This window comes from Adiantum capillus-veneris, chromosome 14, assembly GCF_014529385.1.
Source record: "Adiantum capillus-veneris isolate H3 chromosome 14, ASM1452938v2, whole genome shotgun sequence".
NCBI classification, from domain to species: domain Eukaryota; kingdom Viridiplantae; phylum Streptophyta; class Polypodiopsida; order Polypodiales; family Pteridaceae; genus Adiantum; species Adiantum capillus-veneris.
The window spans coordinates 115,295,400-115,319,810 of NC_140944.1; the positions used below are offsets into that span (position 1 = coordinate 115,295,400).

General features: G+C 42.5%; 1 protein-coding gene across 1 annotated transcript in view; it reads right to left on the reverse strand.

The window, feature by feature from the left end:
• Window positions 1-11,935: 11,935 nt before the first annotated feature.
• Window positions 11,936-24,411, reverse strand: part of LOC147442980 (N-alpha-acetyltransferase MAK3-like) — a 37,366-nt gene continuing 24,890 nt past the window's right edge. The window contains exons 2-4 of the mRNA XM_086528940.1: window positions 13,487-13,607; window positions 12,822-12,877; window positions 11,936-12,698 (exon numbers count right to left, since the gene is read on the reverse strand). Coding sequence (XP_086385066.1) covers window positions 12,339-12,698; window positions 12,822-12,877; window positions 13,487-13,607 — 537 coding nt within the window. The 3' untranslated portion in view covers window positions 11,936-12,338. The remainder of the gene's footprint in view (window positions 12,699-12,821; window positions 12,878-13,486; window positions 13,608-24,411) is intronic.

The window sequence follows — 24,411 nt, forward strand, 5'->3', positions numbered from 1 at the left end:
AGAGGTAATGCCAGAGATTCAAGCGGCAAGGGAGAAGGGAAAGACGGTCTTCTACACAGATGGTCGGGTGGTGATTGTAGAGCGGCGCTCCACATGACGGTGCAAGACCGACCACACTCAAAGTTGCCACCTGGAATGGTAATGGATCTATGCGCCTTGATGTGGGTGCTTTTGAGTATAGTTTTACGGGAAGAGACATCGTAGAAATTTTACAAGAAAAGACATCGTCTTCTTCTCTGAGACACATCAGGCCTCGGGGCAATCTATGCCTCACATTAGTGGATATAGATGGGAGACAGCCTATAGACAGTAGACACGATTAGAGCACAGAGGGTGGGGCTCAGGAGGAGTGGCAGTGCTATTCAGGGAGGAGTTGCAGCCATTGATACATATAGCCTGCAGGGATAAGCAAGCTAGGTACATGTGGGTGAGATTGAGAGCAGAGACAAGCAGATATCTTTACATTGCTATTTGCTATTTTTCCCGGAGTACGTTAGTTTATGCACCACCCACAGGACAGTCCCCCTTCTCTATTTTGGATGATGACATATGGGAGTTCTCTAGAGATGGTGACATCATCATTCTAGGGGATTTCAACGCTAGGATTGCCCATCATCAGACAATATTTTACGATACTTCAGAGGAGATGCTGAGAGAGTTGGATGTTGCAGAGACGGGCCTATCCAGACTATCAGAGGCTGGAGAACAAATTGAGCATGGACGACACTTGATAGACATGGGGACTGCACATGGATTGGCCATCTTGAATGGCTTATAGAGATTTCCCGCTGCGGGGGGTTTTACATGCTTTCCACACAGACATGGATCCAGCACAATGGATTATGTCATGGCACAGCCGAGCCTCATCTCTAGTATCCAGGATCTCATGGTTGGACTTAGACCTGTTGGTGTGGTAGTGGACCATGCTCTTGTGTCATTGACCATCTCTTTTCAGTTTAGCGTAGCACATAGGCTACGGGCAACAGCCCCTACTCGCTACACCTTCACGCGGGAGACGGACTCTGTATACATAGATGGGATCTACAAATGCGTGTGCACAGAGGATCTAGGACGACCTCTCGAGGAGCTTACTACTATACTGACACAGACGCTACATGATGCAATAGCAAAGGCATACCCACATACCCAGCCTGAGTAGAGACGCCCAGGGATCATGCCTCAGAACAGCTGGTATGATGAGGAATGCCTGGACACTAGAGCTAGACTTCAGAGGGAGATGCTTTTGGGGGACATCACTCACAGACACTCACAGATCGACTTCCGACGCCTAGTGCGGCGGAAGAAGAGGGCATTTTTGGCTCACCTAGAGCAGAATCTATACCAGCTATTCTTGAGTCAGGACTCACGTGAGGCATGGTGGCTCTTTCATGACCCCCCCCCCCCCCCCCCGCCATCAATTCTTCAGAGGCCTGGGACCAGTATGCATCATCTCTGTACACAATTCCTGAGCAACTCCCCCTTCCCGACCCCCTCAATCCATGCCCACACACATGTGCTTTTTTCACCACTGAGATGGTGAGGAAGGCCATTAACAGGATGAGGACTAGGATGATCACCGACTCTCTGGAGGGGATGCAACGTCACTTGGATGCTTTGCATAGGTTTGCCCAGGAAAGTGGTTTGTCTGTCAACCTTGGTAAAACCAAGGTCATGGTATTTCATACCACCCCATAGTGGATCAGGAGGTCAGCGTCCCCATTCACATACGGCTAGGAGAAGGTGGAGTATACAAATGCATACACTTACCTTGGAGTGGTTTTTAGTGGGCCAGCATTTTCATTAAGGAGGCCAGCAGAGACTAGATTGACCAGAGCCCATGCAGCATTGGGTAGATTGGAAAGGATGTGTTCACAAGTTCAGTTTCAGGAGCCTCGGACGAAGCTCTGGCTCTTTGACACTTTGGTGGCTTCTACATTGCTTTATGGAGATGAGATTTGAGGACCTTCACTGGATCATCACAGGAGGACAGACCGCAATGATGGATGGGGGGACATGGAGAAGCCTCTGGTCTCTATGATCTCGCGGCTCATTAGAGCCAAGGCTTTCAGTACCACGTGCTATTGTACGAGCAAAGCTAGCTGCCCCCCCACTAGTGGTTGAGGCACTCACTAGATCTGTCTCCTTCATACACCGCATGTGGGAACTTCCGAGAGATAGATATGCACGCCTTGTCTCGACAGTTAGCCATGCAGGGAGATACAGCATGCTGGTATGGGAGATGACATCATGGTTTCAAGCGCATGGGTTCAGCATAGACAGATTGACTCCCTTTCAGTACTCACTGGATGCGCCCTCTCTGACTCTTACATAGTCCGAGATCACCAGGCTCATTCGCCAGGACATGACTCAGTTAGACACCAAGAGGACATGGATACAGCCAGCACAGTAGTTGGGCACGAAGATGGCTTTCTGTAGAGAGCATCTCCTCCAGCTTACGGAGGATGGTTTTGTGATGAGGCCTAGATACATGGACACTCACTTGTCTCATGGGATACGATGTGCTATTGGCCAGATACGCACATCTTCACACCAGTTGCGGATCGAGACTGAGAGATACATCGGAGTACCAACAGAGGCTAGGACATGCTCCCTGTGAGACATCGAGCCTAAGACTGAGTTGCACTACACATGTCACTGCCCCGTTTACTACGAGATACGAGGCCGCTTCCATTGCTTGTTCAGAGAGGGCTTTGGACCATTCTCTAGAGTCATGCGGTACAAGGATCAGAGATGCCCGGGTTTGTTTTTACTCGAGCTGCACAGACACATAAAGAGCTTGATGAGAGGAGAGGCTAGCCAGTCTCAGAAACAGATCACATACTTCTTTAGAGCTGCCACTGGACACCCAGAGGAGTTACTACCACAACAGAGCTCGTCGCTTTATACCAGAGGCATACTAATCGACCGAGCGACTGAGCTGGGGAGATCCAGACGCCCACGACTGCGGACGACTACACAGCATCGACAGAGGCTGTATCAAAGGATTCGGATCACTTTGGCTCGACATGCACGATGCTCAGTCAGACTACTGACCATGGAGGAGATTGATGAGACTTGCCAGCAACCGATGCTAGATCTCCTGTGATCTAGCTATCCCAACTAGCTGTTTAGCTGCTTAGTTCACACCTAGCAGTTTAGGATTCCATAGTATTTTATTTTGTCATTTTGTCATTGTGTCATCTTGTTACTGACTTTGTATCAGATCCACCACATTGTAACTTTTTAGTCTCATAGGTCACGATTCTCCCTTTTTTTTAACAGAAAAACGCTTTCATTCTATGTAAATCTCCATATTTCAATAAAGATTTTTTTGGCTGCTTATTTTTTGCCTCCCTAGACCTGTGGAAGTGAGGTGGCTAAAGGTGTTTGCTGCCCACCCCTACCCCATGCTTGGCATCCTTAAAATGAGCACACATAAAACTATGAGACATTGGTTCAACCTTGTGTCAAGTGTGGGGAGTCAGGGGGCCACTTGATCAACCTTTTTGCCCCTCCAGCTGAACGAAATCTTGGACTGTTGGCTCCCTCCAGGGGCCGCGAATCATGTAAAGCAAACAACTCTAAGCAACGTGGTGGAAGCTTTCCCTTCACTACTATTGCTTTTCACGCTATTTTTAGCTTTTCATAATTTGTAGTCCCTCCACATGGCTTCCTCTGTGCACTTGTCGGCCACGTCCATTTCACAGGTTGTACAAGGTAAGTTTCAATATATAAATTGTCTCCTTAATGTGATAGGTGGTTTGTTTCAATCAATTTTATTAAGACTTGGTGCCCACGTTTGACAAGGACATAAGCCTTGTCACTACTTGTTCTAGAAGGCCATTTACGAATGGCATCCACCTTGGATTGATCATATGTAGGTTCGCATCAGAAATTATATGTGAAATTTTGTTATTAAAAAATCACTCTTTGTAAACCTACTTTCAAGTGTTAGAAGAGCTCTTTCATAGATGCACTATACATTAGGATGCCATGAAGAAAAACAATGAAAAACATGCTTAGATATGGTTTCAAGATGCTACCAGGCACATTGAGTTTATCAAACAATCTATCAACCCATGGAAATGTATAGTTATTTTAAATAGTAATCGTGTATTACCCACAGTAATTTAAGCACATTCACATACTACCGTTCTTTTTCTTCACGAGTAGAATGGGAGATGTTCATGGTGGTGAAGAACTTAGTTGAATAAATAGTTAGGAAGCTAAAGTTTCATGTTGCTAGCCTTAGAACGGCTCATTCTATAGAGTAGTTTACTAACGGTCTTACTACTTGTAACCACATCTATGCCATGTTGTATAGAGTGTGTTGGTATTAACTAAAGGAGAATCTTTCTTATTCATTTTAAAGTTTTTTTGCAACATTTTCTTCTTGTGGTGACACAGAGGTAGCAAGAGAAGACAACAAAAAGAAGTACGCAACGTTGAGGAATCTTCAATCAAACTTGAATTATTATCAACATTTTAAAAAAATGATAGGGAGTAACACAAAAAGAGTTCTTCTATTTCATCATTAGAATGGAGCTTCATAAGCTAGGTTGTATAAATAAGTGGTGGGGAAGGCACATCCTTTTTCCAATAGCAGCACTTGTATATCTTGGATTCAAACATTAGACCATTATGCTCATAGATAAGATGTGATGATGATCTTAACCCATGCAACCATTTCGACTTAACACCACATCTGCCAAGGTTGTCTTATACTCTCAATTTCCAAGAGATATCCCCTTGACTTATGTATCTCATACTTCAGTTTCATGGCCGTTTATCATAGCTACTTTGCAGTAGGTGTAACTAGGATTTCGTGCACATTGAAGCTTTTCCCTAACTTGTAGTTATTGAAATTGTAAGATACCACCTGGTGAACTTCGATAGGACCATGCATTCTCACAAGCACGCGAAGACCAAACGTCGGTTGCTACATAGAGGCGGTAATACAACATTCATGAACCACTTAGATATGTGTTACTTCCATTGAAATAAGAAGAGATGTCTAGAGAAAGCAATGGCACCATGTGCATAGTTTTGGATAACAAATTGCCCTTTGAAACTTTTTTTTTTTTCAATGCACACTTTCCAACATAACTTATGCTCCTTTGCTTTTCAAATTTCTTACTTGACAAATTGCTTCAAGCCCTTGGACTTCTTGGACATATCAGATAAGGCTAGCACAAATGTTCTCTTATTATGATTGTGATATAAATATATGCGAAGTGTTAGGCATATATGTGTTATATAATGGCTTTAAATTGGGATCATCGTGAATATGAGTCTGCATCATGGCTCCCTTAAGTGTCTTGGGATCTTGGGTTTTAACATGCTTCTTAAGATCAAGAATTAAACCCGCATGCCTATTGGAAGGCGTTAAGAATCTCTAGCTTGAGGATAACACCTCTATAATGCCATATTTACTCAAGCAGTCTTATGCTCACGCATTAAACACTTATCTCATGTAGTTCAATCTTTGTCTTTCTCATTAGACACAGTTTTGAAGGAAACCCATTTGCGCGGTACAAGGCCCTTCCCGTTGTGCAACATCCATCATTTATAGGCTTTACCTTCTAGTGTTAAACTGGATGAGCTATTTGGTGCTCTTCTTTAATCTTTCCGCCTATAAAGCAAGACTACATGTATTCTCTTTGTTGCTTGAAATAAATTTTTTTATAAAAACTTCGAACATCTACATATGGCAAATTTTAAAGGTAAATTGACAATATTTGAAGATTCACACTAAATTTCTCCAAATTTGTAGGTTTTCTCACCTTCCAAGTTAAAATTTGGAGAAGTTTTAAATTTTGTAGGGAATTACACTAAATATAGGTTTTTTAAAGAGCACCAATTCTCTTGAATGAATCAACTTAGCAAAGTGTATTTAGTTCAATTAATCCTTAAAGCAATTATCTACCATTGTGTAGTTCACTATACGTGAAGGGTGATCTCTTTCATCTACCTTAGTCACTTCTAACTATACTTAAAGCTTTCCCGGAGGCATTATATTGATCATTCTAGCCATAATTCCATTTAGGTTTATCCCTTGATTAGGATAAACCTTCCTCAATCATCAACAAAATTTTGAGGTTCTATAATGTTGATCGACTCATGGGTCAAGCTTCTGTATTCCACCTCGTATAATCACTCCTTGAAACTAGGATCTAGTTTGCAAACCCATTGCAAACTAGGGTATATGGCTCTATCCTTCCAATTGTACCACTTAGTGTTGTTATCTCTCAATTGTGCGAATCAGTCAAACTGTTGATTCTGGCACTAGCAACTAGTACACTAGATTGTCATACTTACATGCACAATTAAAAAAATTTAATAGTCCCTAGCTTTTTCGTCATTCTAACTCCTTTACTTTGTGTGGTAAGAGTTTTGAACACAACATTGGAGGGTGGATTGGTGTGTGCAAAATTTCAAATAAAGATTTTCTCGGCCATAATTTCACTTGAAGAATAAATATCAATGAGTTCTTTAACTGTAAGGTTCATCCATATCGAAGGTTCTTTTGACTCAATTATTGAGGAATATAAACTTCCGAGTGGATGCTACTATCTCTTAATGGTGCGACTCTACTGTCTTCTAGAAATTGAATGATTTTATAGCTATTTGATTCCATTTGATGTTCATTTCAGTTTTTGAGAATTTGCGATTGTGAAATCTTGACTTGTTTTTACAAGGACCTTATCTTTCAGCTTCAAAGTTGTATTCCTCAACTTTTCTCTTCCAAAATTTATGACAAGTTATCTTGATTGGAAAGGCATGCTTTTATATTTCTCTATGGAGATGGCATTATGGTACATGTGTTCTAAAAGAGGGCAATCTTGACCTTAGACTATATCAATTCACATCCCCAAGAAAATGACACTATTGGTACTTGAGCTATTGTAGTCCAAATGCTAGCCAAGGATGCGCGGATCATCCTTGCCACATTCAATGAAAATATTTTTGCTACTACCCAAGTTCCAAGGCAAGGGTGAGCAAACTTTGAATCGTCTCTATCTCCTTCAATGAAAATTTTGTTGCCTATTTAAACCACTTTAGCGTGCCACGCTTGGCAAGTCTTGGAGAAACTCTTTGGACCAAGGGCACATTATTCAAACATCTAACTCAAGATGCACCTCTATGGAATCACAATGGAGAATGGAGAGCGGATTTCAAGCCTAATTAATAGCCTCAAGAGCATCATTTGCGGTAGACAAAAAGGCTCCTATGCTTCTCAATGCTCTACCCCACAAGCACAATAAGATAATCACAATCGAGGAGTGTATATCTAAGCGTGCAAATATAATCAACTCCTTACAAGATGAGGAGAAGCAAATCAAGGGCTTAAAGAGGGAGGATCATGGACATCCAATAAAAATACCAAGAGCATACATCACGAGGAAGAAACCATATCTCAAAGAAAAACTACAATGCTAGCACCATGTGCACATTGTGGGAAGAAAAACTACCAATCAATCAAGTGCTAGTGCAATGATAAAGAAAAGAACTCTTTCAATGATAAAGGCAAAGCTAACTCAATATAGCAAAGGAGGCCAAAGGTGTTTTCTTAACTTTGTTACTTGGATAATGATGCATATGAAGGTCATAGCTACTCTTGTTTTGGGCCTACGAGCAAGTGTTTATGTACTCTATGACGGCATATATTTAGTTCATAAATCAAAAGGTCAAGGAATTTTCACATGCTTGCAACCCACAAGTTGGCATGGCATGCTTAGACACACACACACACACACACACACACACACACACACACACACACACACAGATGAAATGAAATGAAATGTTATATTAAATGTCTTCAAAAGGCCAAAATGACCTATGAGACCAAACTGATACAATCTTGGTGAATCTAATACAATGTCTAGGTACCAAAATAAAATGAAGTGAAGTGAAAAAATAAAATCTTAATTGCTAGATGTGAACTAAGCAGCTACCTAGAACTGTGCAGAGAACTCTCATATGTCATCATCCAAAATAGAAAAGGGGATTGTCCTCTAGGTAGTGCATATACTGACATACTCGGAGGAAAGTACCAAAAAGAAAAGTAAGATATCTGCCCGTCTCTGCCCTTAGTCTCACCCATATGTACCTAGCCTGCTCATCCCTGCGGGCTATATGTACCAATGACTGCAACTCCTCCCTGAATAAGACTGCCACTCCCTCTGAGCCTCGTCCTCTATGCTTTGATTGAGTTTCGTGTCTGCAAGTTGTCTCCCATTTGTATCCGCTGACATGTGGCATAGACTGCCCAAAGGCCTGATGTGCCTCAAAATAGAAGATGATGTTCATCCCAGTGAAACTATCCTTAAAAGCACCCACATCAAGGCATAGAGATCCATTGCAATTCCAAGTAGCAACTTTGAGTGTGGTCCCATAGGTCTCGCGCCGTCATTCGGAGTCTCCATAATAACCACTCGTCCGTCTCTATAAAAGGCCAATTTCTCTTTCTCTCGGGATGTCCTTATCTCATGCATAACTTCTTGCATATGAGCAAACTGTGAGAGTGTGAGGTAGTCCCCAAGAAATATCCATGTCTTCTTTAGTGTAAAATGCTTCTTCAAGAAATCCTTCTTTGCTTCCATCGAGGGGAAGCAAAAGATCAATGCTCTCTGCTTGGAAGTCTCCCCATTTCCTTCTCTTCTTCCATGCCTTTGTGTGAGTGACTTCCACCTCCACATCATCACAGTCTTTTAGACCGGTCACTCACACGTGTAAAGCTCTAGACTTCCTCCTTTACTCTTCCTGTAGGGTCATGTTGATGATTGTGGGAGTGAGGATGGCTATTGGTTCTTTCCCTTTCGCTTTCTTGGCGACTTCTATCCATTTATAGGCCTCATCTACCTTCTTCTATGTTTTCGTGATTACACGATGTCTTTGCCTTATGTTGCTTCTCTTCTTCTTTGATCTTCCGCACATGTTCTTCACTGACTTTGAGTTCCTCTATCATCGAGGGCTGGATTTCTCTTTCTTCAACTCCACTCCCTACTCTAGTTTTTGCAAGCTCTCGCTTGAGGGCTAAGACTTCTTCCCGGATCACTTGGACTTCTACTTGAAAGTATTCTTTCTCCTTTTTCCATTGCTTGCCCTCGATGAAGACCATTCGGATGAGGTTGGCCTTTTCTTTTCACCATCCTTCCCTCTCCGTTTTCCACTCTTTCATCTCTTTTTCCACCTATGTTATTCTCTTGTTCGTGACCATGAATGTTGCCTTCGTTATAGTTGAGGAAGTCTTGCACACGAGTGAGTTGCTCTTGGTCTCCATTGAGAGAGAGAGAGAGAGAGAGAGAGAGAGAGAGAGAGAGAGAGAGAGTAAAACAACCTAAAGATACAAGAAACCCAAAAAAACAAGAAGAAACCATTGTGAAACCCTAAAAAACAGAGAAACTTAGCTTTGAACTATAAAAAACAGTAAAACGCATATTTGAAACATTAAAAACAGTGTCGAAATCCTAACAAACAGCAAAATACAGTTTGAAAACGTTAAAAAAAAAAAAAGAACAGTGACAAAACCCTAGAAAACAACAAAAAACAGTATTAAAACCCTATAAACAAGCCAAATAAAAGGTTATGAAGCCCTAAAAACAATTTCAAAAACCCTAAAAACAAAAAAAAAGTGGTGAAGAAACCCTAAAAACAGTGAGATTTTAAAGCCATGAGAGAGAGAGAGAGAGAGAGAGAGAGAGAGAGAGAGAGAGAGAGAGAGAGAGAGAGACGAAAGTAGATAATAATGACTCAGATCAATAAGAATGCTTAATGATTATCCTTAATATTTACATGTATAATAAAAGGGTGGCCTATATAGCTAAGTACATCAATGCTAAAGTTAGTGAGTAGAGAGCTAGCATAGAGAAGGTTCCTTCTAGTAGAAGCACTACACGAGTGCACATCTAGCCAACCTTGTGCCCTTGAACTTATAGGTAAACCAATAAGATGACACCTGATGGGAAAAGGAAGCTACACTAAATGGACAAACAAGGTAAGTCATATTGAATGCCTATAGCATGCTCTCTAAAAAGTATCATGGGAAAATAATCATGCATGCCTCGGGGCTCAAACAAAAGTTATCATTGCTTAGATGCATGTGTTTCTTGACCACCAAGGTAGACTTAGAGGCAAAGTAATATTCTTCCTTTAGAAAGAATCCTTAAGGAAAGGAAGAGCAAAGATCCCTCCCAAGTCTAATCTCTAGGAGACCTTTTGAATGAAAAGGAAAATGCATAGGTTTGTCTTACCACATGCAAAATTCATGGGAAGTGTCTATACCCTTCTACATGCCGTATTTAGAAGGCAAAGCTAAAACTTGGAGCATAAGACTCCTTTATTTTATTATTGAAATCTAGATAAAACACTAATGGGTTAAAATTTATTAGAAAGCCAATCTGCCCTCACCATCAAGTTAGCCAAGTGTTACTTGAACGACATTTCGATAGTGGCCTTCTCATCTTCTCCTTTGTGGGTAGCAACAATTTGAGCGTATTGTTTGTCCAACACCTTGAAGCATTGCTCATTTGTATAACCAAGCCTTGTGCAATATATTTATCACATTGATAGTCCTATACTTGATGAATTCAATGACATTCCTCAGATGGTTCGAATTCTACTTCAAGCAATACATAAATTTTTAATTTGTTTACCTTTTTTAACTATTTTCCTCCGTTAGTCTCAGTTTTGATGTCCAAATTGACCAAAAATTGGCATACACAATGTTTAAAACTTGCATTGTTTTACTTTTTCCATGGTAAGAACAGCTTTGGTAGAAGGGTCAAAATCTACAGCCTCTCTCTTCTTGCAAGACATTTCTCTGGACACTTTCAAGTGCACTAGCTGCCTTCATGAGGATTTTTTGCTTTGGCAAGGCATGGTAGCCACCGCACATACAAGCTTGCAAGCAATGCTTTCTTTAAGTAAAGAACTTTTGAAGGGCACACTCGTGGTGAACAGCAAATATGCTGAAATATACTCCCACCTTAGGTGTCTTCACAGAGGGGGAGGAGCTATTAAAAACAAGCTCTTCATTAAGAGAGTAACTACCCACACTCTAAATGCCTTAGCATGGTTAGTATGTGGAATAAATGGGAAAACCGATGCATGTAACCTGTTATACTAATCAATAGTGATGTATTACTAACGATGAAAAACTTTAAAAGCTCTAAAACATGATCAAGACAAGTAAATTTGTTTAAGGCTACCTCTCATGGAAAGCTAATAGCTCTAATCCTATCTCCAATCTTAGGAGCTACAAGCCATGTGTGCTCAAATACCATGCTGGAAAATGAGAAGGGGGCCGGGAGGGGGGGGGGGGGGGCAATTGACACACATCAAAACCATTTTCGTGTTTTAATTCTTTTGAGAGAGATGCATAACATTTTATATGCATGTACACGTGTGTACTTGTGTGTGGGTCTGCATTTATGCTAGTGAAATTTGGATTATCAACATCCTCCTGAGTTCTACAAGACTCCATGAGGAAAAATCATTACAAACATGATACTCAATTTTTTGAGATTACTTCTACCGACATTTTAAAAGGACAATCACTCACATCATCTTCAATATGGAAAATAAGGAAAGCAAAGCCAAAATTGCACACCCCATAGCTAGATAGATGGCCCTTGCAAGTTCAATGCAAGAGCGAAGGCAAAGTTATTCAGAAATTAAGAGGAAATCCAATGGAGTCAGAGCACTAATTACCAAATGCTTAAGGCCAATTTTTCCTCTTTGCAATCAGTTTCGCAGCAACAAAAACTCCATGCCAAGTGAAATTTTACTTGGAATGCACCCGCATCACCATGACATGCTCCGCTCCATTGAACGGCACCAAAATACAGTTACAAAGTTCACAAGCTTGGCTGCAATGAGCTTTAAAAGAAACATTTAGTATATAATTTCTAGTGAAAAGTGAAACAATGGATCCACAAAAAAAAGCTAGATAACAACAGGACAATCCATTGCACTTGGGTGAAGAGGCTCTGAATGGCATAATGGACAACGAAACCATCTTGGAAGCTCTCAATGGATGAATCAGTTCAGATCAGAAGCTTCTAAAGCATACAGTGGCCTCTCTCAAAAATAAGTTCTGCACGTACAATGCGTACAAGTACAGGGCAGATGCGCTATGCTCTGAAGATGCTCTTATACACATGCCTTAACTGCCGTGATCCATTGTTCTTGCTTGGAGGGCGAACACTTAAATGAATCAACAAATTTTTTTAATTGTTTATAAGAACTTCGGCTGCCCTTGTTTCAGGACCGTGTGAACATCGGTGGTGCTCATCATGAACACCCATAGCAGGAGCTGCAAGTCTACCAGGATGCTAATGTGCATGGCTGCAACGATCATTATGAAGATGATGACCATGATTGCAACCACTGTGATTACTGCGATCATGGGAGTGACGATGATCATGATGGTGACAAGCATGACCATGACCATGATCATGACCGTGACCTTGACCGTGACAGCCGATATGATCGTGGTGTCCACTTTCTTGGCAAGACAATTCGTCGAACTGTGACAGCATTCTTTGGTCATATGGGAGTGGAAACAGGAGCTTTAATCTGAATGCATCTACCCCATTAAGATAGTATTTGTAAAGCCTTTTAGCACGAGTGAAACCAAGATTTCCATATAAAGCCAAAGCACCTTTGTTTGTTACCTCTGCTTCTAGAGTCACCTGCAGCAAGTGCACTTTGCAGGTAAATTTTAATATATAATTAAACTTCACGACCTTTTACAGACCTTACAACAACCCTGCCTTATTAAAAGTGTTCACAGATAGAAATCGGTAGCAGCTCACCTCTTCACACCCTGCGTCACGCATATTCTGGATTGATCTGGTCACAAGCTCCGTAGCTGTGGATAAAAGAATGTTACAATCAGCTCAGATGAGGTGGATGATAAAGGGAAGAACTTATTTTGTTGACATATCAGTCAATTTTTTATATGAAAGATATTGAAATCGGAGCACAACAAAAGAGTGACACGTCGCAACCTTAAACATTGGAGATTCCAACCTTGCCTGCAAAACTTCAAATTTTTATATGAAAGATTTTTAAATCAAAGCATAACAAAAGATTGACACGTCACAACCTAAACGTTGGAGATTCCAACCTTGCCTTCGAAATCATCACTATCAGACATGGCTGAGTGTTTTGACTGCTAAGCATCAAGATAACAAACAACTAAACTGCAGAAAAAAGCTTTGCTTGTGGCAAGTTGTTCCCCTTTCAACAACAAAAAGCTTGGGACAGCAGTGCCTTAAAAACTTGTTAAGTTGAAAACAGCTCAATACAAAGGCTACCTTTCAATTAAGTCTATATCATCCCTATTTTCACATCATGAAGAGTTGACAGGAGTACATCGAGAAATACACAAATCCAAACAGAATCTCTTTGTTCACTTCATTGTTGAAAATTCACATTCCTGAAAACTCTTTAAGAATAGCATTACCATTACCCTTACCTATTCCCCTCCCCCGAAACGGTTTAATAACCACTAACATAGCTATGTAGCCCCTGAATGTGTTTCTGTGCTGGCCCATCTTGCAGACAATAGTCCCCACACAAGTGTCTTCATGAAAAGCCTGAGAATACATTATACTTCATGTTAGTTTTCCAAAACCAAAATTGCTCAGTTGATTAAAAAAAGTGTAAATACTGATGAAAATGATAAAGCACCTCCGTAGGTCAAATAGAAAAGGCATTTTTAACTTACTCTTGCCAACAAATAAAACCCAGTCAGTTTCGTGAATTTAGTACAGCAGCTGGACCTTTCAAATGCATGCAGATGTTATTACAACCGGGGCTACAAACTTACTTTGCTGGGAGTTCTTCTGCTGACTTATGTACCTAACCATGTATTGCCCACTGCCCAGCTTTAAACAGGGTCAGGCTCTCAAAAGTCTTGTGCAGCAAGCTCACCGTATAAAGAGGGCCCACCATCTCCAACCAGGACATGACTCATATACATTGCAACGTAGAGCAAGGAAGTGCAGTCTATGACAGGCATTACGGTAGTCCATACAATCTTCAGAACTGAAGCAGCTTTATAATGCTCAAGTTTCGAACTAGACATAAGCTCTTAAATGACCACCTTGATCAATCTTTATGCTTCATCTCTGTAACCGTAGAGAACCACACGCCAACTCAAAAGAGCACAACTGGAACAGACTTTAGCACTTCAAACACAACTGAACAAAGAAATCAATGCTCGTCATTCCAAAAAGGATTACATATGCAAGTACAAGACATAGAAGAGGAGGAAATTTTATGTGCAGCATGGAGAATTTTGGTTCCAACAAAGAGATTGGCATATAGCAAAAGGGGCGCCCGGGTTTTGGGCCAGTGCACTCTGGGAGTGGAACTCCGCCAGTCCGTGTCTCTCGCGTAGATTCTCTCTCTCTCTCTTTCTTTAGTTGTTTTGAAATGTAAAAGTCTGTTCCAATCTGTTCTTTCAGTTTCCATGTGGTGCCCTCTCGTTAGAGAGGTATCAGAGTTTCAGGCATCTGCTTTTCTGAAAGCATACCAGTCCTTTCAAGAACAGATAGAGCAAGATGGCGCTTCTTGATTCTACACAGTACCTATAGTTCCTCCTTGACAAAGTCCATGACATAACCTCAAGGCACCCTCAACAGAACCTCCGAATTCTACAGAGCTTGTAGCAGTTTCTGAACTACATGTTGCAAATTATGTTGCCTCAGGTTTTTCCTCCTTCGGCACCCAAAAAGTGCAAGGGCTTCCTCTCGACCAGAAAATGCGTTTCGTCTCTTTGAAACAAAATGAAACACGAAACGCTTCAAACTTTTCGAAACAAACTCAAAACGAGGAGACGAGACGCATTTCTCAGGTTCAAAAAAAAAAGGTCTAATTTTCAAATTTCAAAATTAGCCATACGGTATATGATGTGCAACATATTTTACTACTTGTATGACCATGTATATAGGATGTATCCACCTGCTAGACTACTAAATATTAGGTTTCCTAAAAACATACGTGTTTCATAATGTGTTTTGTCTTGGCATTTTCGAAACGAAGCAAAACGAAACGCCTCGAAACGACGAAACACACGAAATTTTTCTTGTTACGCTGCTCTCGACAACCTACATAGTCCTCTATTCCAATCGGGGAAGTTTTCATGAACATGGTGCAGCCATCTGATTTCTCCATTTCAACCTCCTTTCCCACCACCGTTGCCACCGCCACCTGGGTATAATGATTGGAGCCCGTATGCCTTCCCCTATTATCCGCATCTTGGATTTGCACCGCATCAGCCCAAGGACTTTCAGAATGGTGGATCTACGGTGAAATTTTTCACCTTTTTGAGAGTGAAAGATAGAAAGAAAGCCTTACATCCTGCAGCAGTTTGACAATATCTATGCCCTAGGGAACTACACTAAAGAATCAAAGATCTCTCGAGCCGCTGATTTTCTCAAAGACAATGCTATGCAATGATGGAGTTCTATAGCTATCAAGCTGCACACTCCGAGGACTTGCCAACTTTCAAGAATATTTCTTCCCGGAGTCGCATGATATCCCTACTCTAAGTGCAGCTTTTGGCAGAATGGGGTAACTTGAAAATGCTTGCCACGGAAACCATGGAAGACTACAACCAAAGGTTCCTAGATGTCTATCTTCCGGTGTCTTTTTTTACGCTAATATCCATGGAGGACCAGTGTGAACGTTGTACAATAGGACTGCCATCACCACTACAAGAAAAATTGTTTGTCCCAGCAAGTTTCGACTATCCAAGAGCTTAAGGTCTGGGGGACATTTGATTGTATACTTCGCCCTCTGAAGATCTCATGGCCTAAACTTCGGTTCCGGGGGGGGGGGGGGGGGCGCTATTCATGGGTGAGTTTGTCTCTCTGTCTTGTAATTGCATCTCAAATCATCTGTGTTACATTGTAATTTGTGAAACATATGAATTTGGCGCATCATTACTTCCAAATTGGGTGAGATTGCTTGGGTATGTAATCTTAGTGCATCAAGACGCACCTTTAAAGATCAATGCGGTCTCGATGTGATGGCTAACTTTGCTACGCTAGAATATAAAGAGCTCCGATATGGGATGAGATGATTGGATGATTAGATGACCCTCGGATTGTGGAACTAAAGAATCTGATTGAGTTTTGTAGGTCTGATCACGGATGACTACTCTTCTTTCAAGAGGGGGGTATGTCACAAATTGCTAATGTGGAACTTCAAAAGGACCAAATTAGAACTCTTAACATCCTAACCCTGCCAAACTTACAAAACTTGGCCGAGAAAAGTGGATATCATCAGATCCGAATCGCTGCAGGAGATGTCTACAAGACAACCTTTCGGACAACTTTTGGTTTATATGAATATTTGGTGATGCCTTTTGGACTCACGAATGCTCCAGCAACATTTAATCAAATGATGGATAGGATTTTCTGAGAGTATCGATCTTTTGTCGGCACTTTCTTTGACGACATTATAGTTTTCTCCAAGAATGAAGCAGAGCACAGACATCATCTGTTACAGGTCTATCAGGCGTTGCCGAATCATAGATTGGTTATCAATGCCGAAAAGAATGAGTTTTTCTTACCGGAGATACATTTCTTGGGACACATTGTCTCAGCAAAAGGTGTACAGATGGACCCGGCAAAAATCGAGACTATTTGCCATTGACCTGACCTAAAGAATGTTCACGAAGTTCAAAGCTTTTGGGCTTCTGTTCTTATTATCGGCGGTTCATTCGGAAGTTTGCAGAGATCGCTTCATCTTTGCATTTTATGCCTCGAAAAGGAGTCCCTTTCACGTGGGGACCAACAGAGTTGACTGCTTTTCAGACACTTAAAGAAAAATTGACTATCGGACCAGTGTTGGCTTTGCCAGACTTGCAAAAGCCATTCGAAGTTTATTGTGATGCTTGTGGTAGAAAAATTGACTACCGAACCAGTGTTGGCTTTGCCAGACTTGCAAAAGCCATTCAAAGTTTATTGTGATGCTTCTGGTCATAGTCTGGGAGCAGTTTTGATGCAAGAAGGCCATGTTATTTCTTATGAAATCAGGATGTTTTCATAGCTAGAACTGGTAGCACAGATATATGAGAGAGAGCTATTGGCAGTGATCCATGCTCTTACACAGTGGTGACACTATTTATTCGGAGCTGATTTTACAATCTTTACGGATCATCAGAGTTTACGCAACTCCTTGTCACAGAAGCAACTCTCGAAAAAGTAGATGCGATGGGCTAACATCTTGTCACAGTTCCACTTCCAAATTGTCCATGTTCAAGGATAGAAGAATTTAATGGCAGATGCATTGTCTCGAAAGCCCTTGGTTCTAGCTATTTCCGCGATTCATCACAGAAGCTTCGAGGATATGGTTGACCACTACGCCAAAGATCCTGAATTTCCTCACATTTTTACTCGGATATAGAATGGAGAGAGAGTTTCAGGCTTGTACAACAATTTGACGTCGCCTTCTCTGGAGGACGGCCCTCAGAACAACCCAAGGTATGAAAGGCAGCATCTTACTTGAAAGGAATTGTATCGACATGGTGGTCTACTCTGTTGTTACGCAAAGAAGCACCTGCGACGTGATTAAAATTCTTTTTTTCACGTCAACTTGGATATTAGATGAATATGCAAGAGATGTCCTCACGACTTGGCATCACTGAGAAAGATACATAGGATGACTACTACCAGAGGTTTTGGGATACTTGTTTGCCAGTGTCTTCGTTTCGGAAGATTATTTTGAAAGACCAGATTGAGCGGTAATTTGCTAAAGAGATCCAAGACCATGCTTTAAACCATAAGTCTGACTCCATTCAGAGACTTGTGGGACATGACTAAGCAACGATTTGGAATGCATGCCGGCTCATTGACTTATGCGACGGACAGGATATTATCCACCTTAAAAAGGCAAGAGTCTGCCAGTGAACAGAATGAATAAAGGAAATTGGATGACAGCTCATCACCCGACTATGAAGAATCAGAGGGTTCCGACGAACTAAGGAAACCAGATGCACGTTCATCAAACCATTCCAGAGAACGAGGAATCAGATGATAGTGCGTCTTTGTCACGTGCACATCTAACCGTATGTGTACGTGGACAAGCTACTTCATGACATGGGTTCAGTTCAGTTAGATTAGGAAGTGTTCTGGCACTTTTGTGAGTCTGTTCGCAGACTGTGCATATCCAGACACTTAGAGTAGATGCATATCCGCTGGTTGCACACAGCATGATCATTGGATTACAGTCAGAACCCATCAGGAACATTTTTACAGTGCATAGACCTATTTTCCCTATTTTAGCCAATTTTCACTTATTGTTTTTAAGTGACTTTTGTTGGAAACTAGGTAGGGCAAATTAGCAAGTGAAGTATATAAGAAAACCTAGCGCCACCAAATCTGGCAGAAGAGGCAGCAAGAACTTCGCGTTCAACAGGCACCTTCTCAGCAAGACTCCCCACATCAGCAGAGCTAGCGTTTTTGCATCTACAAAGCCTAGCGTTTTCAGCCATCCCCCAAGCCTGGAGTTTCTGCATTGCAGTTCATCCCCAGCATTGGCAGACACAGCAGAACCTAGCGTTTTTGCAGCAGGATCAAAGATCAGCCCCAACGTTGGCAGATTTCCACCGCAAGACACAATTCAGCCTAGCGTTTTTGGAGCAGCATGACAAACCAGCGTTTTGCAGTTCCATCGCGACAGAATCCAGAAGAACACCAGTGTTTTCAGTTTTCAGCATAGACTCGCCACAGAACAAATCCCGAACCTCGCAAATCTCACCTTCCCGCAACAAATCCTCGCCGCACGGTCAGATCCAGCATAGTTTGCAGATTCAGCCCAGAAAACGCAGATTTCAGCATCTGTGTTTTCAGCGCATCGTCGTCGCATCGTCGTCGTCGACATCATCACCGACATAGAGTCAAAATTCAACAGATACAAGATTTGCAGATTTCAACCATTAGCGTTTTCAGATTTCAGCCCGTCTCGTCGTCGTCCACATCGTCCGCAAGCTCAAAGCATTGTAGAGATTTGTGCAATCAATAGTAGACTGCTCTCGCCATAGAGAGTGGGGCCTTCGGAGGAGGGTTTGACAACATTCTGGTGTCGTATTCTTCTCTCTCTATCTCTCACTCTCATGCACCTTCATTCACAATGTTCACCACTTTGTTTGTGTCCATTGCACTCTCTCACTAAAGGAACGAAAGGCTCTCCCTTCCGTAAGTAAAAGGAACCCTTGAGCACAGTTTAAAGCACTCATCTTGAGCAAAGTTCAACATTCACTTCCGCTGCACCTGACATTGGTATCAGAGCTCTGGCAGTGTTCTGTATCACTCGAGGAAAGAACCACAAAATTTACTTTTTTTTTTGCTTGTTGAGGTCGCACGTAACCCAAGTCCACTTGGGCGTGTCGATTCCTAATCGTGTTTTTGAAGAGTGACACGAAACCCAAGAAAGAAGGGCTTGTCTAGCCTCCCCTTGTTCTCTTTCCACTCATTGAGAGCGGACCGTGCACTTAGCAACCGGCCAATCAACGTGAGGTGGGAAAAAGCAACCTTGGTGTGAGCGCAAGGCCGCCATGGAGTGCGCCCGCGGGAAAGAGAAGAGCTTGGGTAAGAGAAGATCCTTCTCTAACACAGATTGCAAGCGAAAGAAGAAACCTCAAGAACCTCAAGACTCAAGACCCTCAAGAACCTCAAGAACCAAGACCCACAAGAATCCAAGTTCCTCGTGAACTTAAGAACCCACGACTTCAGTGGATTGTCATCACCCGAAGTGTCACAAAGTGATGATGTGGCTACTCTGCAGAAACCCTAAAACCTGCAAACCCTAATTTCTGCCAGTAACCCTAATTTTGGAAACCCTAACCCTAAATGTGGCTGAAACCCTAATTCAAGCGGCAAAAATGCCACGTGGCAGCAGTACGGACATTCTGGGATTTGCGGCGGAAATTACGGAAAGCAGAAGCCAGCTTTTGGCGACGCAATTTGGGCATGAAAGAGAGAGAGAGAGAGATGCATTGCTTTATTTTAATAGAAAGCCCTCAAGAGGGTTTGTGAGAGAAACACTTTGCTTTTGATTTTTAAGATTTTGGGGCTCTACTTTTGGCATCCCTTGTAAAAACTTTAAATTAGCGGTTTGGGCTCACTCTGCAGGGCATCTAAACGCAGAGTTTGAGAGTGAAACCCTAACCGCTCTCTTGTACTTTGAGCATTGATTAATACATAAAGAAATACCGAAAGGGGCGCCAGTCTTTGGAGCCAATATCTCTAGGCACGGAACTCCGCCGGGCCAGTGCAAATCTATTGTGATCTGTGAATTGTTTTGAAGTGGTTATTTGGTGCTGTCATGATTGATTCTTGACTTGGAGTGTCCAAGTCTGTTACGGTGGTATCAGAGCACGGCCGATTTCTCTTCTGCGAGATATCGGATTCCCAATTTTTTTTCCGCAGCACCTATGGCTTCACGCAAGGATCAGTAGACTCCCTCTGCATCTAGAGATGCGGGCAGTGATCACAACGAAGATTCCGGCAGAGTATGGCCCGCCTCGGCCTACTCAGGCGGAGCAATGAGAGATGAAGCGTCGTCAATTGATCGGCGATGCAACAAAGATGATGCTCAGTTTTGCGAAGGATCCGAAATTGGCAAAATATATGAGCGAGACTTCTTTTCAAGAAGTGCATGCACAGTGGCAAAAAACAACACCACCACCACCCCCGAAACCCGCTCTCAAGAAACCTCCTGATCACAAGCAATATTTAGAGAAGGAATTAGAAGAGGTGGTTGATGCACGGAATGCTCAGCTTTTTGACGCGCAAAAGAAAGCCAAAAAGCACGGCAAAAAGCAGAAGAAAGGCACTGACTTCCCGGGTTTTTTGGGTCGTCGGTCGACATTTGACAAAGCAAAGAAACAGAAGAAGCGTGTTCACTTTGAAGGAGTACCCAGTTCTTCTTCTTCTTCTTCTTCTTCTTCTTCTTCTTACAGTTCTTCTAGCTCTTCAGATTCGAGCGAAGAAGACAGAAAAGGCAAAAAGCGAAGCAAGAAACAACGCTTCGGAAAGGGCAAGAAAAAGGCAAAGAAGTCTAAATCTCGCCCAGTAATTTACAGTTCTACAGAGGACTGTCTACAGACAATACAAACTCCGATGACGGAAAGATTTATGCGAACAAGAAGAATTTTTATAAAGCCAACCAGTATGACTTTCTGGAAGATAAAAGCAAGCAAGTCAGAGAGTTTAAGGAAGGTGGACAGTCGATCAAATTTGACACTTTTTCAGGATACTCAGATGCTTCGAAGGCCTTGTCTTTTATACAGCAGTTTGACATCGCTTTCTTGGGAGAACGCTACTCAGAGCACTCCAAGATTCGGAGAGCTGCTTCTTACTTTAAGGGGAATGCTCGAACTTGGTGGTCCACGCTTCTTTTAAACAAGACTGCGCCAGTGAAATGGCTGAAATTTAAGAAGCTTTTTATTTCTTCTTGGTTGACGCAAGAGTATGAACGCGATATACGAGCTGCTTGGAACCATCTTCGGATGACCGAGAGATATACAATAAATGCTTACTGTGAGAGATTCTGGAGCTCTTTTCTACCCGCCTCTTCATTCAAGAAGATCTCGTTCAAAGAACAGATTGAGCGGTTCACCTTGGGTCTACCTACAGAGATCCGAGATCACTGCTTGGAACAGAAGTCAGCTTCTATTCAGGAGTTGATGAGTCATGCGAAGCGGGGCTTTGCCATTCACTCTGGCAATCTGACCTACCCCATCGATGAGGCCATGACACAACGAGCCAAACAAACTTCTCGGAATGAAAGTAGAAAGAGAAAGAGCAACCCAGAGAAGAAGGATGCACGACCCAAGCTTACTCCTCAAGAGCGAGCTCGCTTCATCAAGGAGGGGAAGTGCTTTGGATGCGGGGAACATGGACATATCTCCGCGAAGTGCCCTAAAAAGGCACCGAAAGAACAGACCGATAAGGACGACGATAGGCCTGAGAGTTCGAGAGCAACTGAGGAACGTGGACGAAAAGACAAGATGAAAATAGGATTGGTTCCAGATTGTGTGGGTACCAATCCCAACACCATGGATGAGAGTACAGAACTTTGCCGAGCTTGGGGCAAAGTGAAAGATCAAGAGGCCCTGATCTTCTTTGATGGAGGAGCCAAGGCCAACTTCATTTCACCGCAATTGGCGGCGCGGCTCGAGATCACTCCCGATGGGATGGGACCACTTGCGGAGGCAGTTCTTGCGGCACTCGGCAGGGACGTAGCCATTACACTTGTCATTGGCAAACTTCGGTTGCATTGTCAGGGGTATTTGGGGCATGAGGACTTTTTCATAATGCCTTTGGAGGGTTGTGATGTTCTCTTAGGGATTCCCTGGTACCACAAGAACAATATTGTGGTCGATTATCGGGCGAGGAAAGCGACTTTGACTACATAGAAGGGCAGAACTATTGTACTCGATATTAATCTGAAGAGCGAGTCTGTCCCTATTGTATCGGCTTCGACCATTTCTAAATTAATGGAGTCCAGTCTGTTTGTTTACTCAATCTTTATGAAAGAATTGAGCGATAAGGATAGGATAAATATGTCTAAACTTGATAAAGAACGACAAGATTTTCTCCACTCTCACGCCGATTGCTTCTCAGAGGGCCTACCAGGCGAGTTACCACCTGCTCGTCCTGAAGATCATACCATTGATCGGATACCTGGAAGCACACCACCGAACCGGCCACCTTATCGTGTGAGCCGAGCACAGAATGAAGAGATTATGAACCAAGTGAAAGACCTCTTGGAAAAGGGTCTTGTCCAGCCTAGTACTTCACCATACTGCTCTCTAGTGTTGTTGGTTTTGAAGAAAGACGGATCTTGGAGAATGTGCATCGATTATAGAGCTCTCAACAAAATCACCATCAAGAACAGATTTCCGATTCCATGGATCAATGATATACTCGACAGATTACAAGGATCCTCATGCTTCAGCAGGATTGATCTGAAGAGTGGATATCATCAGATCAGAATTGCGCCGGGAGATGTCTACAAGACAGCTTTTCAGAAGACTTTTGGATTATTTGAGTTTTTGGTGATGCCTTTTGGCTAAACCGATGCTCGTGCGACATTTAACCGGATGATGGACAGGATTTTTCCAGAGTACAAGCTATTTGTTGGCACTTTCTTTGACGACATCATTGTCATCTCCAAGAATGAGGCAGAACCACAGAGATCATCTGCTTCAGTTCTTTCAAGCATTACGAGATCACAAGTTAGTGATTAATGCAAAGAAAAGTGAATTTTTCCTACCAAAGATACGCTTTTTGGGACACATTGTCTCAGCAGAAGCAGGAGTGCAAATGGATCCGGCCAAAATAGAGACTATACGTGATTGGCCCAATTTGAAGAATGTCCATGAAGTTAGAAGCTTCTTGGGACTGTGTTCGTACTACAGGTGGTTCATTCGAAAGTTTGCAGAGGTTGCTTCCCCTTTGCATATCTTGACACAGAAAGGAGTCCCTTTCTCGTGGGGATCCACAGAGGTGACTACCTTTCAGACATTGAAAGAGAAATTGACTACAGGACCAGTTTTGACTTTGCCGGACTTGCAGAAGTCATTTGAAGTATATTGTGATGCTTGTGGTCGTAGTCTGGATGCGGTCTTAATGCAAGAAGGCCATGTCATTGCTTACGAGAGCCGATTGTTCTCAAGGCCGGAGATGACAGCACAGATTTCTGAGAAAGAGCTTTTGGCGGTTATCCATGCTCTTACTCAGTGGCGGCATTACCTACTCGGAGCAGATTTTACTGTCTTTACAGACCATTAGAGTTTGCACTACTTCTTGTCACAAAAGCAGCTTTCGGAAAAGCAGATGCGATGGGCGAACATCTTGTCACAGTTTCACTTCCAGATTGTCCATGTGCATGGAAAGAAGAATGTGGTGGCAGATGCTTTGTCTCGGAAGCCGTTCATTCTGGCTATTTCCGCGATACATCATAGGAGCTTCGAGGATATGGTCGACCAGTATGCCACAGATACAGATTTTGCAGATATTTTCACACGGATATGGGATGGGGAGACACTTGCGGGATACTCCATTCGGGAAGCTACTTGATGAGAAAAACCATGTTGTGCGTTACACAGCCGTTGAGGGAAAAGGTTATGACTGAATGCCACTGTCCACCTTTTACGGGTCACCGCAGCATTGCTACCACCATGAAAGGGGTAGAGAGATACTTCTTTTGGCTGAGACTCAAAAAGGATGTGGAAGAGTTTGTGCACAGCTGCTTAGTATGCCAGAAGGTCAAGTTTGACAAGCATAAAGCACTGGGATTGTTACAGCCTTTACCCATACCCACCCGCCCCTGGGAAAGTATTGCAATGAATTTCATTTTTGATCTCCCGAGAAACAAAGTGGT